At 55.4% G+C, this 16418-nt stretch overlaps 1 protein-coding gene across 3 annotated transcripts; it reads left to right on the top strand.

Moving 5' to 3' along the window:
• Positions 1–603: 603 nt before the first annotated feature.
• Positions 604–15916, top strand: LOC112314875 (TSC22 domain family protein 4). Of its 3 annotated transcripts, XM_053930737.2 has the most exons (6): positions 604–1228; positions 1667–2709; positions 4997–5157; positions 10234–10282; positions 12900–13223; positions 15416–15916. In XM_053930737.2, the coding sequence occupies exons 2-6, from the start codon at positions 1948–1950 to the stop codon at positions 15647–15649; spliced, it is 1530 nt and encodes a 509-aa protein (XP_053786712.1). In that variant the 5' UTR covers positions 604–1228; positions 1667–1947; the 3' UTR covers positions 15650–15916. The 3 variants fall into 3 exon arrangements, with proteins under 3 accessions (XP_053786712.1, XP_024427238.1, XP_024427239.1); XM_024571470.4 differs by lacking the exons at positions 12900–13223; positions 15416–15916 and adding an exon at positions 10709–11380 and having other exon boundaries at positions 619–1228; XM_024571471.4 differs by lacking the exons at positions 604–1228; positions 1667–2709; positions 4997–5157; positions 10234–10282 and adding an exon at positions 10915–12663.
• Positions 15917–16418: the final 502 nt, after the last annotated feature.

Genomic DNA, 16418 nt, shown 5'->3' with positions numbered 1-16418 from the left:
AGTATGACGTCGTTTCTCTACATGGGGGCCAGCCAGACAAGGACATACCTGAGTGTGTGGATGTCTCTGCTCCAGACCACTGATGACCTTTCTGAACCTCCTCAATCTCCATTTCCACATCTAAGAAGGGGAATAATGTGATGCCTGGGATGCAATTAAAATAACCCAGCACAGTGCAACAGGGGGTAATAGATGAAACAAGATAGGCTGTGAGTTGGTTATTGTTGAAATTGCATGATGGGTACCTGAGAGTCCATTTTATGGGCATTTTTGAAAATTCTCATAATAATCCACTTTTTAAAATCGGGACAGGGGACAATACCTTCCTCATACAGTGACTGTGGAAACCAGTGAAGATATGACAATAACAGCTCTAACAGCTCCATAACATTTACTGAGTGTTTTGGGGCTGGCAGGTACCAGGAGGTCTCCTGGTCAGTTCCTTCCCACTCTTCTGCGTGTCTGCAGGCCAATGGCAGCCAGCAAGTGCCCACAAGTAAGGGAATCCCGGGCCGCTCTGCAGGCTCCTCCCCTTTCCCTCCGCCCTCCACAGCCCCTCCCTCCGAGGAAGAGCTGGGCTGGGGCCCAGCAGGTGTGGGGTTAAAGGAGCTTGGTCCGGGTCCCAGAAGCAGCAGCGGCGGCGGCGGCAACTGCTGCCGCACCAGCAGCGGCAGTGGCAGTCCTGGCCCCGCGCCAGCTGGCCGGGAGCCCCAGGAGGGAGAGAGGGCGGAGGAAGGGGAGGAAGAGGGGAAGGAGGAGTAGGAGAGGAGCAGTCAGCAGGCCCGAGGAGGCAGGACTTCCTGGTGTGGGGGTTGTCAACAGCCCAGAAAGCGAGAGACAGTGAGACAGAACCAAAAGGAGCTGAGCAGCGGAGAGACCCATTGGTGCCACGAGGGAAGAGACTTGGGAGACCGGACCACCGAAGCGGCTCCACCTGGAGGATCCGGGGGCTGAACCGCCCCCTCCCGCACCAGCCCGGAGACGCTTGGGGATCCAGAGGCCGCGCCTGGGCTCCACCAAGGAGGCGGGGGTTCCTTCTTTTCCGGAGCGCAAACTTTCCACGGAGATGCCTTACGGAGTGAGGTGCGGCCCCCGAAGAGGGCTGGACAGACTCTGATTGCCGCCTGTGCCCCTCGCGCTGCTGGGGCCAAGAGGCCCCAGGGCAAGGACAACCCGACATCTTAGGCGGCGGGGACCCCCGGTCCAGCTTGTAGGCTGAGGCCGTGAGGTAAGGCGCTGGGCTGGGCGGGGCGCTGTGGCGGCGGGCAGGGCCTGCCCCGGGGATGGGGGAGCTGGGGTGCGGGGCGGGGCGGGGGGAGGGGGCTTGAGTACCAGAAGAGGCCTCCCGGTAGCCGGGGCAGGCCGAGGAGGTGCTTCACCTCTGTTCACCCAGGCCTTGGAGCCCTTTGATCTTGGGACGACTTGGAGTCCCGTGAGTTTGAATCCCAGGCGAGAAATGCCCAACTTTGGGTCTGGGCTGCCTCTTCCTGCTCCCTGTGCCCACTCTGACTGTACCCTCTTCTCTGGTCTCTGTCATCTCTGTCTCTTTGTCTCTGGGTGTCTGGTGGTTTCCCCTTCCTCCCCGATTCTGCTACCCAGAGAGGAAGACCCGGAGGTGGCCTGCCCACTGCTTTCTCACACACACACTCTCTCACTCTTTTTCTAGTTTGCAAACTCAGCTCTGGAGTTCGTCAGCGACAGAAAGCAGCAGGAAAAACCTGCCCCTGCTCCCCCCTCTCGCCGCCTCCCCTACCCTGTTCTCCCTTCACCACCCAGGCACCCCCAGTTCCTGCCAGGCCCCCCTGCCATGTCAGACCCAGATGTCCCCAGGGGCCCTGATGTCCCTGCCATGTGGCTCCCCTGTTCCAGGGGCGCCTGAGACCCTTCGAAGAGCCACTACTGCCCCTTCCTCCGCCCACTTTGGCCCCGTCCTGAGCCCCAGGGACCATGAGTGGGGGCAAGAAGAAGAGTAGTTTCCAAATCACCAGCGTTACCACGGATTATGAGGGCCCTGGGAGCCCTGGAGGTCCAGATTCCCCTGCCCTGCCAGTCCCCTCTGGGCCCCCACCCCGCCTGCCCAGTGAGGAGCCCAACCCCGAGCCAGGGGGTAAGGGTACCCCCCGGAACGGTTCCCCACCGCCTGGGGCCCCTGCCTCCCGTTTCCGGGTGGTGAAGCTGCCACAGGGCCTGGGAGAGCCTTATCGCCGCGGCCGTTGGACATGTGTGGATGTTTACGAGAGAGACCTGGAGCCCCCTAGCTTTGGCCGGCTCCTGGAGGGGATTCGTGGGGCCTCAGGGGGCACTGGGGGAAGATCTTTGGATTCCAGGTTGGAGCTTGCCAGCTTGGGCCTGGGCACCCATACCCCACAGCCAGGCCTGTCTCAGGGTCCCACCTCCTGGCTTCTCCCACCTCCCACCTCCCCTGGACCTCAGGCTCGCTCCTTCACTGGGGGTCTGGGCCAACTGGCAGTGCCTGGCAAGGCCAAAGTGGAAACACCCCCTCTGTCAGCTTCCCCACCCCAGCAGTGCCTCCCAGAGCCCGGGGTTGGTGAGAGCGCGGGCACATCCAGGGCTGCCACACCCCTGTCCTCCCTGAGGGTGGAAGTGGAGACAGGGGGCTCAGCATCTGGGACTCCTCCACTGTCCCGAACTAAGGATGGAGCCCTACGGCTGAGGATGGAGTTGGTGGCTCCAGAGGAGATGGGGCAGGTAAGAGCTGGGTTCCAGGTTGGGGGGAGACACCTGAGGGGTTGTGCTTGCCCATGTTGGCCTTGGCCTCCACTTCCATACTGACCTCTCCCCCGCTCCATCATCCACTGTGCGTCAGATCAGATAGCCCCTTCTTTTTCCTTCCTGCTGTCTCACTTGGAGTTCCTTTCCTACTCCTAACACAGCCTTTGTTTTCTCTCTCACGCTCCCTCTTCCCCACATTCTACACCTCTCTCTCTCTTTGGTCTTTTATTTTTTGCCTTTGGCCCAAGTCTCAATCTCCGCATAGCCAGTCCCCTCTCTCCATCACAGAGATGTGCCCTCCTCAGCGTGGCCTTCACCTTCTGTCTTGGTCTCACCCTTCAGGCACTGAGGGTAGAGGCCACAGGCAGGGTGTTTGGGCCTCTGAGAGAGGAGCTGCCAGGGTTGGGGGAGGAGCAAAAAGAGGCATTCTGCTGTTTCTCCTTTGCAGCCCCATTTCCAAGGTGGGGATCTTTTTTCTACTACCTAGCCACCTGTCTAGCTTTGTCCCGAGCCAGATTTCTCTGAGAAATTGAGGAATTGGGTGCTGGTGGGGTCCCATTACAAGGATGGGGGAGTGGGGCTTGCTGGTTTGTTGTCTCTACTCCCTGCAACTGGGCCTCTCCAGGATCAACTGGGGTTGGCCACCGTGGAGTGGGAGAGAGGCGGAAAGCAGCAGAGAAAGAGTTAAATCCTTTGCTCTTTCTGCTTCCTGTCTCCAAAAGAGGAACAAGTCTGGGCTGGGGGGCAGGATGCCTGGGTCTCTGGGGTGGGGAGTGGGCAGCCAGGGATCTGGCGAATGGATGTGTCTGTCCTGGAGGAGAAAATAACACCTTGGACTGCAGGAGGAAAGGCAGGGAGTGTGAGGATGGGAACTTTACCCATCCTGGCCTTGGGCACAAACCACAGTATAAAAATAATCTGAGACTGGATGTCTGGGCCCTGTCAGGACCGGTCAGGACTGGCTCCCCCACTCCCTCATGGCCTCAAGCTCACATATCTCATGGCACCCCCCACTACTTTTCTTGAAGTCTTTCATTCAGTTCCTACCCCAGGGGAGAAGATGCTGTTTCCTTTACTGGTCCTTTCCCCACTACCCACACACTCTCCCAAAGCAAGCCCCTCTGCCCCCGGCCTCTGCTCTCTCTGTCCTTAAGCCCTGCCTGAGCTTTCCTTTGGCCTGCAGACCCTGTGTCTCTCTTCTCAGGGACCCCAGCCCCCTTGCCTTCTCTCAGGTCTTGATCCCTTCCTGTGCGCATGCATCTGTGCTGCTGCTTCCGAAGTTAATCTTTTTCCTACACTTCCATCATGCGTCCCTGTTAGTTGCTTCTAACAGGGGCCAGGAGGAGGGCAGGGGGCATCACCTGGACATCCTTCCCCTGTTGTGTCCCTCTAACCACCCTGGACTCTCTGTTCTTGGCTTTTCTGAGAAGCTGGGGCCTCTTGGGGCCTCACAGAGGCGTCCTGTTCCTGTGGCCCCCGCCCTTTTGCAGCCTCCCCCAGCGCCTGTTGGGCTGTCTACACCCAGGCTCCGCCTCCCCCATCTCTGAAACCGGCTTCCCCCCACCCCTGCCCCCACCCCAGAGTCAGAGAGCAAGAGCAGAACATCACCTGAGTCCCAAGAAGTTTGAGAGGAGAGGCTTGAATGGGTAGAAGGTGGGGTGGGGGATAGGGTGGGTGGGAAGGTAGAGGACCAGTTTCTGAGGATTCATTCATTCTACAAATAGCTATTGAACAAACTAAGCTTTGCCCTCTGGAGCTTACCTTCTAGCAGTGAAGAGGCAAAAATACTTTAATTTCAGATAATGTTAGATTTTTTTAAAAAAACCAGTTCAGTGGAATTTACTAGTTGAATGATGGGGAAATGCCTCTCTGAGGAAGTGACATTTAAGTCACTTTAAGAAACCAGATGACAGAAGGCAGACACTTTCTGACTAGCCTCTGATTAGGGGCCCTGGCTCATCTGGTAGCAGGGTACAAGTGTGCAGATCAGAGCCCCTCTCTGATACCTTGTGAACCACTTTTTGGAAGCCACTCACCCAGTCCTCAGAATGGTCTCTCTTTCCTTGCCTCTAATGCTGCCCATTGCTTTTCCTAGTCCTGGGGAAGAAAGGGGCTGCAAGGACAGGACTCCTGGGTCCTCAGAAGACAGCGGGGATAAGGGGGTGTGGGGAAAGGTGGAGAGAGAGGAAACGCCTCACTAGTTGTAAAGTCGTTCATTCCTTTCTCTCACTTGACATGACAGTTCCTACCTCTCTGCCTCCAGGTGCCCCCACTCGACTCTCGTCCCAGCTCCCCGGCCCTCTACTTCTTCCCTGATGCCAGTCTGGTTCACAAGTCTCCAGACCCCTTTGGAGCAGCGGCAGCCCAGAGCCTGGCCCGCTCCATGCTGGCCATCAGTGGCCACCTGGACAGCGATGATGATAGGTAGGTGGGCTCCGCCTCCAAACCCAACACCTGGGACAGTCACATGAACCTGGTTGGTATTTGTCCTTGACCCAAATTGAACTTGGAGAGGACCTCTTAAACAGAGAAACCTGGCCTGGGCATAACACACTGGGCAAAGTTGATGTGGGACCCACTCCCTCTCTGGAGAGAGCTGGGTAGAATCCTTGGCTTAGGATTGTCAATCAAAGGACTCTTAGAATTTGAAGGGAGTCATTGTCAAATTCCAGAGCTCTTGCAGATTTAGCAATCATCTGGCCAACCCTAAGAACTTACTGGCAAATATGCTGGAGATGAGAAGAGGGAGTCAGTATCTTCCCAGTTCCATCTTCCTCTCTCGACAGAGGGGATCGGAACTCCTGTCCTTAGCAGTCACATCCTTATAGTCCATATGGACTATTTTAGGGTCCTAGGGTACGGAGAAAGCAAGTCCCTAAGGTTCTGTTCTCTGTGCTAGGAACACCCAGGGCTGAGTCCTCCCCTTGACGAAGTCAAAGCCACAGAGAGAATGGCTGCGGTGTGCAGGGAAGGCACTGGAGGGCAGATCTTGCTTGGGTTTGCCCTTTCGAGGGAGAAAGCCCCGTTCTTTTCGGTGGCATGTTTAGTTCCGTGGCACGGTGGGCAGAACTTCCAGCTTTGAGGGCCAGGTTTGAACATAGGAACGTCAGCAAGCTGAAAAGGGAGGAACGAAATTGTGAGTCAGATAGCCAGGCTGCTGCCTTCTGGCGGTAGACTGATAGGAACCCAGGAGAAGGGCTAGGGAGTCATAACTTTTATTTTGGAGGGAGAAGTGGGACTTCCTGTTTGAGGCTTTTGGGGGAGGGACTTCCGGTTTAGGGGACTAAGGGGCGGGGCTTAGCGGTGAGTGAGTGGGTGCTGAGGGGGTTCATTCTTCCTCCTTCCCCTCATGTGGGACCTAAGCCCCAGAATCAGGGACTGAGCCCCACAAAAGAAAAAGGGCCAAGGCCTTAAGAGAGCCAGGAGTCAAAGAGGAAAGAGAAGGGGTAGCTGTGGACTGGTGGATGGGATGGAGGGTGAGGGGCCTGGTGGAGACCCTGGAGAGTGAGGAACAGAGTGGGTGCGGGCAGGGCCCTGTCTGGGCTCCCATCTGAGCTCCTGCTCTCAGGAATGTTTTGAGGTGTGAGGTCGGCCAGGGCCTAGAGAGTCACCTGCCCCCATCGCTGCTATTCTCAGCTCTTCCCACCCTCTCCTCCTCCTACTTGGGAAGTAACCTGGCATTAGGGCTCCCTGCCCCTCCTCCACCCCTGTTGATTTCAAAGCCCAACCCTCTGCTTTCCCTTAGAGAGTTCTGCCTCCAGAAGCCTCCTCAGCTCTATTCTTTTGACTTGTCCCCTCCCTCCCGCACTCTGTCCCATCCCCCCTACACACCCCAGTCTGACCGGTCCAGCTCCCAGCTTCCACTTTACCCTGTTCCACTGCAAGCCTCTGGGGCTTTGGCCCAGCCCAGCCCCTTGTGCTCCACCCTGCTGGGCCAGCGGGTTTGGGTTGGGCACCCCTTTGGTCCCCTGGAATGGGGTGTATAGCCCCTACCTCACCTCTCTGGTGTGCCCGAAGCTGGCAGGAGAATGGAGTTCAAGTGGCATGGGACCTCCCTTTTGAGATGGAAAATGGATTGGGGTGTTAAGTGCCTGGATCCCAGATGACTTGAGGATGCCTGACCAATTCCTGAGTCTGGGGATGGGAGAACAGAGGGTGCCTGGTGAGTTCAGACTGCTCACATGCCCTCAACAGGGCCTGGAAGTTGGGGAGGTACTTGAATAATTGGATAGATGGATGGGTGGATGGCCATCATTGGGGACCCAAGCATTATGAGGACTGAATACTCGGAACTCAGGAAAGAAAAGGTACATTTATATCCAGTATCTCCTTTGGGTCACGTGCTACATTTTATGTCATATAATCCTAAAAGGAACTCCATGATACCCACTTGAAGAAACTTAGACTTATAGGAAGAGGGTCTTAGCAACTAGCTCCAGGTCACCCATCTAGTAAGTGGCAGGACTGCAATCAGAGCCTGGGTCTGACGCCAAAGCCACATTCTCTCCACCTTCCTACTGGATGCCTGTATCCCAAGAGAAGAGAGGGAGGCAGCCATCTCTAGGGTGCCCTTTCCAGAACAGAGGCAGGCACAGCTCTCCCAAGCTGGGCAAGGAGCCATCCTCCCCACCTCCTGGCCTGGCCCCACCCCAAAGACACCACAGATCCGGGAGGGAGTGTGGACAGGGCAGCCGGATGCCACTTTATTGGCCCCAGGCCCAGCCCCTGGGGGCTCCTCAGAACACAGCAAGGGAGCAGGGCAGGCCCTTGTCCCCAGGATCAGAATCTCTACCTCTCCCAGATCTGCTCCTTCATCTGATCCTCATTTTGAGGCTGTTGCATTTGACCTTCAAAAAGGAAGACCACCTCTAGGGTTGTCCCTGCCCTAGGTCCCAAGAGTCCTGCAGGCCCAGAGTCCCCAGTTGTGCATATTATGCCCTGCACAACTACAGGGGGACCCCACACACATTTGAAGTCACTGTTGACACCAGAAGATGGCAATAAGTGTCTTGAAGAAGGGGATATTTTGTTCTAATTCATACAAAGTCACCTTTTGGGTTTGTGGTGAGAGCTGATCTCACTCAGCCAACCCCAAAATTCTGGCTCCTGATCGTGCCCTGGAATTCCAGCACAGTGCCTCAGAGTTCTAAGAGGGCTTGGTTGCCAGCCAGAGTCTTGGTCCCTTGAAGTGTTAATATTGGGATGTGACAGTGGAAAGTGCTATCAAAAACTCTCTAGCACTAGGCAAACCGGAGATAGTCATCTCTCAGCCAACAAATGTTTATTATTGTAGTATTCCTTTATTTCTGGCAAGAATCAACAACTTGGCATTTTTACCCGAGTGTCTGCCAAGCAAGGCCAGGGTTCCTATTCCTGTGAATCTACCCCTCTTTGGTCTCTGTGTCTGTTTACGTGTGGGGTGGGGGAGGGGGTGGGGGAGGGGGCAGAGACAGGGACAGGGACAGGGACAGGGACGGAGGTAGTAGGGGGAGGATCTGTGGCGGCTAGCCTCCACCCAGGTGTCTCAGATTGAAATAGATTGAAAGCTGCTTTGACTCTCCAGCTGGCTGGCCTGCCTCTACTCTTGAATTTGTCCTCTTCCCTCCAATTCCAAGAGTTCCAGGTGTCCTTCCCCTACCCCACCCTGTGCTGCTTGCTCTCTCAGGCCTGGTCACCCCATTGGTTACCCTCCTGTCAGTGCCTTCTGTACCCAGAGCTTGGATGGGAAATGGAAAATTCCCAGCTCCCTCGTGCTCCCTTCCTGGCTGCAGGGCCTCATTTAAGGGTCACCTTGAAATGAGTGCTAATCACCCCCCCTGCAGGAAAGCAAGTTGAAACTGACAGCCAGCAGACAGGACTTGACAATTGAGCACAAGGCTGTAGGATGCAGCATGTCGGGGCCACCTACTCTGAGAGAGGAGGAAACTGGGGGGCAGCAGGATAGAACTGGTGATTGTGCAGCACGGTGTCATGCTGGAGGGCTGGCCCTGGGACTGAGGCAGAAACTGGACAGAGGTGGGCTGTGAGCCATGGGATGATGACACAGGAACCTGGGGCTTGAGTGGTGGGGAGAGGGAGCCTTGCAGGATAGCGCAGGGCGCAAAGGCTGGTTCAGGCCCTGGTCCCGCAAGGACTCACTTGAGGGAGAGAGTCTGGGTCTGGGAACCGGAGCCTGGCCCCGCAGACCGTTGTGCCTGGCCTGTGTCGACCTCTGGTGGTCACTTAACAAACTGCAGCCAGACCTCCTCTTCCCCCCTCCCTGTCTCCTGTTCCCAGGGGTCTTCAAAAGGCCTCTGCTCGTATTCCCAGTATCCCACCTCCAGCTTCGCCTTACCATCTCTCATCAAGCCCTTGCTGCCTCAAGACCCCATATCCCAGACCCAGGACCGATGGCTGTAATTGTCTTTCAGGGCTCTGGGCTCTGTTCTATTGTCATGGTAACCTTTCCCACTCCTCTTTGTCCTCACCATGGGAAGTGAGGGACCCTCTGGCGGGTCACCAGGAGTGACCCATGATGTGAACTTTATGTTAGAAGGAGGGGTTGCTTACAGTCCAAGGAAGACCACAAGCACATCAAGCACAGCTTCCCCCATCCCAGCTGAGAGGAACTGAGGCCTTGAGGGAGGCTGGTATTAGACCAGAGGGGGCAGGATAGAGTCAGAGGTAGGGAGAGGCCTCCCAGGGCCAGGCTGTCCCTCAACTTTATCCCCTCCCGGACCCAGGTCTCTGGCACCACAGCCTTTCCCCAGCCAGGCCTACCAGCTGACATGCCTCAGCCAGACCCCCTCCCCTCTGCTCTGGGATTGGTGCCAGAGTGAGAAGGGGACACTGGCACTGACTGAGTCTGGGAATTCCCGCCCACCACAAAGCCAGTGGGAGGGGGTCCCCGTGTCCCTGAGGAGCCAATAGCAGCCAGGCTTTGCCCTGGGGGTTGGTGTATATCTTTCAGACCAGCACCCCCTGGGTACGGTCTTCTCTCTGGCTGCCTGGTACCAGCCAGACCCTGCTCTACCCGGGGGGCTCTGAGCCCCCCAGGCAGTCCTTCTGATACAGCCCTCTCCTTTGGGGAGGGCCTGGGGACCCTTGCCCCTCGGGGATGGCCCAGCCAGGAATCTCTGTCAAATCCCTGGTGTCATCGTTTGAGACCCGAGTGGTAGGGATGGCTCCGGGGCCTCCTCAGAAAAGGGGCTGTGTCTCCTCTCCTTGCTCCCCTCGAGGAGCATCCCCCATTCGGGGGGCATCTGGAATCCCAGCCCACCGGGGCTTAGGGGGCCCTGGGCAGAGGCCCTCCCCCCGCCGGGGGATGGACAAAACCCTCCTCTCCCTGATTCTCTACTGTCACAGGTACAGGCTGGGGTGTGGGCGGGAGGCTGCAGCAATGGGGATTATGGAGGCCAGAGCCTGCTCTGAGAAACACCTGGAAGGCAACTGGCTGTGGTGTCCAGACACCTGGCTTGGCACCTGCTCCTCCTCACCTCTCATCTCCCTGTGTCTCTCCAGTGGCTCCGGAAGCCTGGTTGGCATTGACAACAAGATCGAGCAAGCCATGGTAAGAAAAGCCATCTTGGCCCCAGGAGGTCCCTGCCCGTGTACTGATGCCCAGGCTCTGCCTCTGTTAGCTGGCCTGCTGTTCCACCCCTGCTGTCCTCATTATTAGGGAACACTGACTCCCAGCTCCTCCACCCACTCCCAGCTGGGTTCCCTTGGGCCCTCCACCCCCTCTAGTCTCCACCTGAACCCTTAACTTCCCTTGGTCTCTGGGCCTGCTCCTGGCCTCCATCTCTATCTTTGAGCCCTGACCTTGTCTCTCTGGCCTCTTCCACTGCCCTGCCTTCATCCTCCTGCTTGGCTTCTTCCCCAGTGGTCCCTCATTATCTGGAAGCAGAGGGGTCTCTTATACCCAGCCCTTCAAGGTACTAGACAAGCCATGAGGTTGGGATGGCCTGGGATCTCTGATGCTTTACCTGTCTCCCAGGACCTGGTGAAGTCCCACCTCATGTTTGCGGTCCGGGAGGAGGTAGAGGTGCTGAAGGAGCAGATCCGGGACCTGGCTGAGCGGAATGCTGCGCTGGAGCAGGAGAATGGACTGCTGCGTGCCCTGGCCAGCCCTGAACAGCTGGCCCAGCTGCCTTCCTCCGGGGTCCCGAGGCTTGGGCCCCCTGCTCCGAATGGGCCCTCCGTCTGAGCCTCCCTTCCCTCACAATGTGCCTTTGGGGGCTGCCACAGCTGCCAGGCCTTGTGCCAGCTGCCTGCCCCCTCTTCCTATGCAGCTTTAATTCCCCCTGATCCCTGGGGATGGGAGTTGAAGGCTCAGAGTTGGCCTGTCCCCCTACCCTTCCTCCATCTCCCCATAGTGCCCAGGGACAGGGCTGGGGCATGCCCAGGCTTTGATGGAGGAGGGAGGACTTCTGGGCAGGGTGTTCGATGGAGCTCCCTCCTCCCTCCCTAGGTGTTTAGGACCCCCCAGCAGTAGATTGTTTTGGGGGAGTTGGAGGCTTCCTGGCAGGCACCCCGTCTTCACCTTGTCCCCTGGAAGTGCTCCCTCTTCTCTGCCCAGGGGAGGGAGTATGGACAGCATTTGGAAGTTTTGGGATTCAGGTTGTTATTAAAATAATAATTATAATTAAAAAATCCGAAGAAACTTGAACCTGAAGTTGACCTCTTGTTGCTTATGTCCAGACTGGGGGCCTGCACCAGCAATTTCCACTGGAGGAGGGCTGAGACTGTGGGCTTCCCTAGAGATCTTGCCCAAACTGGGGAGGTTTAATGTGGCTCAGAGTGGTCAAAAGACATTTGGGAAAGGGAGCCAGTGGCCTGCCAGGTCCTGGGAAGGGGCAGGCAAGGCAAGGCAGAGGGAGGGAGGGTGGAGGGGGCCATCTGCCCACGTGCTGGGGGGGCACAGGGGAACAATGAGGCCTTTGGTAATTGTGCAGGATCCACCCCTCGCTTCCCAGTGTGTCCCCTCTGTGGGCTGGATCCGGGTAGCTGCTTGGGGGTGGGGCAGGGGGCCCTGAATGGGCCCCTTGTCTCAGCCCTGGGTGTGGGCCAGGCTTCCTGGGCACACGGTGCCCTCGCCAGGCCTGGCTGGCCTGGCCCGCCTTCGTGGCTTCCACCCCCAGCTGGCTGAGGACAGGGCCCTGTGGGTGAGCAGCCCCTCCCCGACAGCCTCAGCTGGGCTGCTGTCCCAGGCAGAAGAGGCAGGTAGGGAGAAGGACCCCATCTAGTGGGGAAAGGGGAAACCAGCAGCCTGAGCCTCAAGAGGACCCTGTCCCCAGACTAGAAAGGGCAGCTGTGGAGAGCTGGATGCTGGAGGCTGACCTGGGTTGGACTCCCTGCCCAATAGCTCCCTAGATTTATGACCTTGGGTAGGTTCTTTGGTTTTCTGAATCCCAGCTTCCTCGTGGGTAAAAATGGCACTGATGACGATACCTACGTGAGGGCTGCTGTGAAAATTATAGGACATCATATACAGGAAGTGCCCACTGAGTAACAGGAGCTCCATAAGTGTTAGTTTCCCTTGTCTCTGGGTGAAGGAGGGCTGAGGGCGCAGGGATTGGCTCAGGGGTCCTGGAAGGGCCTCGGGGGTTGGGGCCAGGGCCAGGCAGGCTCTCACAATGGACTAGAACTTTCCCTCACTCTGGATTCTCATCCTCTTCAACTCCTCTCCCTGTCCCAGGGAGGGGAGGAAAGGCCTAGGATGAGTCATCAGGGGGAGGTTTCCCCCTAGATTCTCTCTTTCTTTATTGCTGCACTTGAAATTCCTGAGAGACCCTTACGTGGCCGCCACTGGCCTGCAGCTTATCCTCCCGCACACCCCTCCTGCCCCCCACCAAATGCTGGTTTTGCCTCCTACTTGGGACTCGTGTATTGGGAGAAATGGTTGTAGTTATGAGGTTCTTCCGATGGGTTTGGCGAAAGATTACTTACTGGGTGAGTTTCAGAAACTGCCCCTTCCTCATACCATGCTGGGTTGGAGGCCTCTACCTGGCCTCTCTTCCGTCCTGGCTTCCTGTGGCCAAACTAGACAGGAAAGGAGGAGGTGAGGAGTAGGACAGCCAGGGAGGAGGCTAGGACACACTCTGTCCCAACCCTTCTGTGTCTTCCCCTCTGAGTGTTGTCTCTACTCTGGCCCTCTCCTATCCTTCCTCTCCCTTCTTGGTTATTAGGTTTTATTTTGGAAACAGAAACCTAAGTCAACCATGTTGGAACACACTGACTCCAAGAAAAATGTGTTGAAATTGGAGAAGTTTCCCAATGTGGATGAGACTTTGAAGTTGGTTGAGTCCCTCAAAGAGGCTAAGGTTTCCCAGATGGAAGTGTCCCCCACAGTGGCTGATCCCTGCACATTGGCCAAGACAACAGATGGGGCGAAGGTGGAGCTGGACCATGGGGGCCGGTCCCTGCTGCGGCTGCCCCTTACAGCTGTCAAGTCTGTTTCCACGATCGTGGTGTCAGCTCTCCAGTCCGGATGGCAAATGTGCAGCTGGAAGGTTAGTACCATATCTCCCTTGTCCCCCCAAACCCTCCCATTCTCCCCACCCTCCAAGGACTCATTCCTCCCTCCATTCATCTGTTAAACATGTATTTCCTGTGCCTCTGTTAAGTACCAGGTGCTGAGGTTGGCTCCGAGGATACGTAGTGAACAAGATCAATGCAGACTAAGGGGGCTACAGACAAGATCATGGGGCATTGTTGGTTCATTATCGTAGGGGTGTGACATGGGAGGCACTGGGGCCTGTGGGAGCCCATCTCATCCAGTCCTAGGAAGTCAAAGAAGGCCTTCCTAACAGAAGAGAGGGTGAAGCTCAGATCTAAGTTATTGAGGCAGGGTGGAGGTGGTTAGAGGAAAGTAGAGGGAGTGGAAGGAGTTTTCAGGAAGAAAGAACAACAGATGTTTGGAGGGCTGTGCCGAGGTGTTTGGGTCAGAGCAAAGTGGTTCTGGGGCTAACGGCCAGCTAGTACAAGGCAGGTGGGGTGGCCAGTTGTGGAGTTTGAATTTGACTCTAAGAGCAATAGGAGCCCTTGCAGACATTTGAGCAGAGTGATACAATCAGATTTTGATTTAGAAAGCTCACCTGCACTCCTACGTGGCTGGTGGGAATGTAAAGTGGTACAGCCACTCTGGAAAACGTTTTGGTAGTTTCTTGTAAAACTAAACATGCAATTATCACATGACCCAGCAGTTGTATTCTTGGGCATTTATCCTAATGAATGAATGAAATTTTATGTTCACACAAAAAATCTGTATGTGAATGTTCATAGTAGCTTTATTGGTAATAGTCAAAACCAATCCACATGTGCTTCAGTGGGTAAATGGTTAATCTGTGACATGTCTGTACCATGGAATACTTCTCAGCCTAACAAGGAACAGACTATTGACACATGCAACAACTTATGCGAATTTCAAGGGAATTATGCTGATGAAAACAACCAATCCCAAAAGGTTATATACTGTGTGAAATTATAGAAATGGAGAACTGATTAGTAGTTTGGTGGTGGCCAGGGGCCACAGGGGTGGGGTGAGGGAGGTGGAGGTGGGTTTGTTATAAAAGACAGCATGAGGAATCCTTGTGTGATGAAGACCTCCTTCGTCATCTTGACTATGGGAGTTGGATACATGAGCCTGCACATACGGTACACAGCTGGGTAGAATTCAACGCACACACACGCGGTGCACGTAAAACTGGGGAAGTGTGAATCATATCAGTGGATTGTGTCAATGTCAATATTCTGATTATGATATTTTGCAAGATTTTACTATTGGGGGTATTACTACTGGGTAAAAGCTATACAGGAACTCTATTATTTCTCAAACTGCATATGAATCTACAATTATGTCAAAGTCAAAAACTTAATTTATAAAAGGGTAATGTCTAGATCACTACCAGATCAACTTATCTTGGCCTTGAGTGAAGGACTGCAGCATTAATTTAAAGTTTACTTCGCTGCCCTGTGGAGGGGAGGTCAGAAGGGGCAAGAGGAAAGGCAGGAAGACCTATTGGAGGTGTTATAGTCCAGGCTAAGAGAGAAGGATATTCTGACTGGGGGAGAGGCATCAGACAGAACAAGTTAATGGAGTAGAGCGAAATTTAAGGGGTAGAATTGTTGTACCAAGTGGTTGATTGGAAGATGGTGAGGGGATTGAGAGAGATAGACAGCAGGCTGGCACCATTCACAGGGGGCAGAATGAAGGAGTAAGGGCACACTTCGGGGAGGAGATGATGAGTTTAGCACTGGGACAAGATGAGTGGAAATGTCAATAGAACACCTGCAGGGAGATGTCTAGGATGCAGTAGGCTATACAGACATGGAGGGCAGAAGGGATCTCTGGGCTGGAGACAGAGGTCCTTCTCCATTTAAACACACTTCCCATGAAACACTAGTGGGGACTCAAAGGTGCGATCAGCCATGGTCACAGTCTTCCAGGAGCTTGCGTTCTAGTGTTGAAAATAGACGAGTCCACAGAACAAATAGTGATGAAACGTGGTGTGGTGGGGCAAACACAAGGGTAGAGACGAACACCTAATGCAGCCTGAGAAGAGCTCCTGGAGGAAGCAGTGCCCGAGCTGAGGCCTGATGAAGGAGCTGGAATTAAAAGCCTTTGCTATTTATTTGCAGGTGTTTCTACCAGCGGTTTCTCCATAGACCAAGCTGCTTACATGTGCACGTCTTTCTCTTTCAGTCATCTGTGAGTTCTACCTCAGTTCCTTCCCAAATGAGGACTGGGTCCCCTCTGCAGTCACCAGAAGCTGAGATGCTGCGCGAAGTGTACCTGGTGCTGTGGGCCATCCGGAAACAACTGCGGCAGCTGGCCCGCAGGCAGGAGAGGTGCAGACGGCGCCACATCTGTGCCCACGCTTGCCCCCAGCCCAACCCAGTTCAGGGCCCAAAACAAAATGCCCAGAGTCCCCTCTAGGGGGGAACCCCACATCTTCCAAAAGCCCTCACCTCACTCTTAGGTAAGGTTGATAGGAGAGGTAAGGGCAGCAGGCCAGGAGTTGTGGGTGAGGAGACACTTTCATACTGTCACCTCTCATCAGGAGCCCAGGGGCCTGGGGTACCACTTCTCCCCTTCATTCCTTTTATGCAATTTGTAAAAAACAAAAACAAAACAAACAAACAAACACCAAAAACAACCTTCCCCCAAAATGTTGGGAAATAAATCTCAGATATTTGTGAGTTATGTGTAGACTGTGCTTGTGGATGGTCAGAGGCCATGAGGGTAACTTGGGTGGGAGAGAGGGGCACCTGAGTTGCTGGACCAAACATGTTCAGGGGTAACCCCTGGGCCTCTTGGGTGTGTGTGTTGGTGGGGGTGGGTGGAGCGAGATGAATCAACAGGTCCTGCCTGGTCCTGGGCCCACACACACTTAGGGGCTGAGCTGTTTTTTGCAACTCTGCCAGGCCAGTAAAGATAGCAATAGTATCTGTTTACTAAGGACACGTTGTATGCCAGGTCCTGAGCCTGTTCTCCCTCAAAATCCGGGGAGACCGACTACTGCCGAGGTTATGGGACTTGTCAAAGGCCCTACGGAGACCTCGCTGTAAGCTGCATGCATCCAGCAGCCAGCTCCCTGCCCAGCCCCTCTGGCACTCCTGTCTGGCACCCCTCTGGCACCACGGTGAGAGTCAGTAGGTCCGAAGACACGTAAGACGACAGAAGGACGCCTGTCTGTACTCAGGGC

The sequence above is a fragment of the Desmodus rotundus genome, chromosome 1, assembly GCF_022682495.2.
Source record: "Desmodus rotundus isolate HL8 chromosome 1, HLdesRot8A.1, whole genome shotgun sequence".
NCBI lineage: Eukaryota > Metazoa > Chordata > Mammalia > Chiroptera > Phyllostomidae > Desmodus > Desmodus rotundus.
This window is presented reverse-complemented; position numbering and strand designations above follow the sequence as displayed.

Bases quoted from the DNA above. Each gene is read 5' to 3' on its own strand.
- LOC112314875 (XM_053930737.2), top strand. From the start codon at position 1,948: ATGAGTGGGGGCAAGAAGAAGAGTAGTTTCCAAATCACCAGCGTTACC. The intron at 5,158-10,233 runs GTAGGTGGGCTC...GTGTCTCTCCAG, and splicing joins CTGGACAGCGATGATGATAG to TGGCTCCGGAAGCCTGGTTG. The intron at 10,283-12,899 runs GTAAGAAAAGCC...CTTGGTTATTAG, and splicing joins ACAAGATCGAGCAAGCCATG to GTTTTATTTTGGAAACAGAA.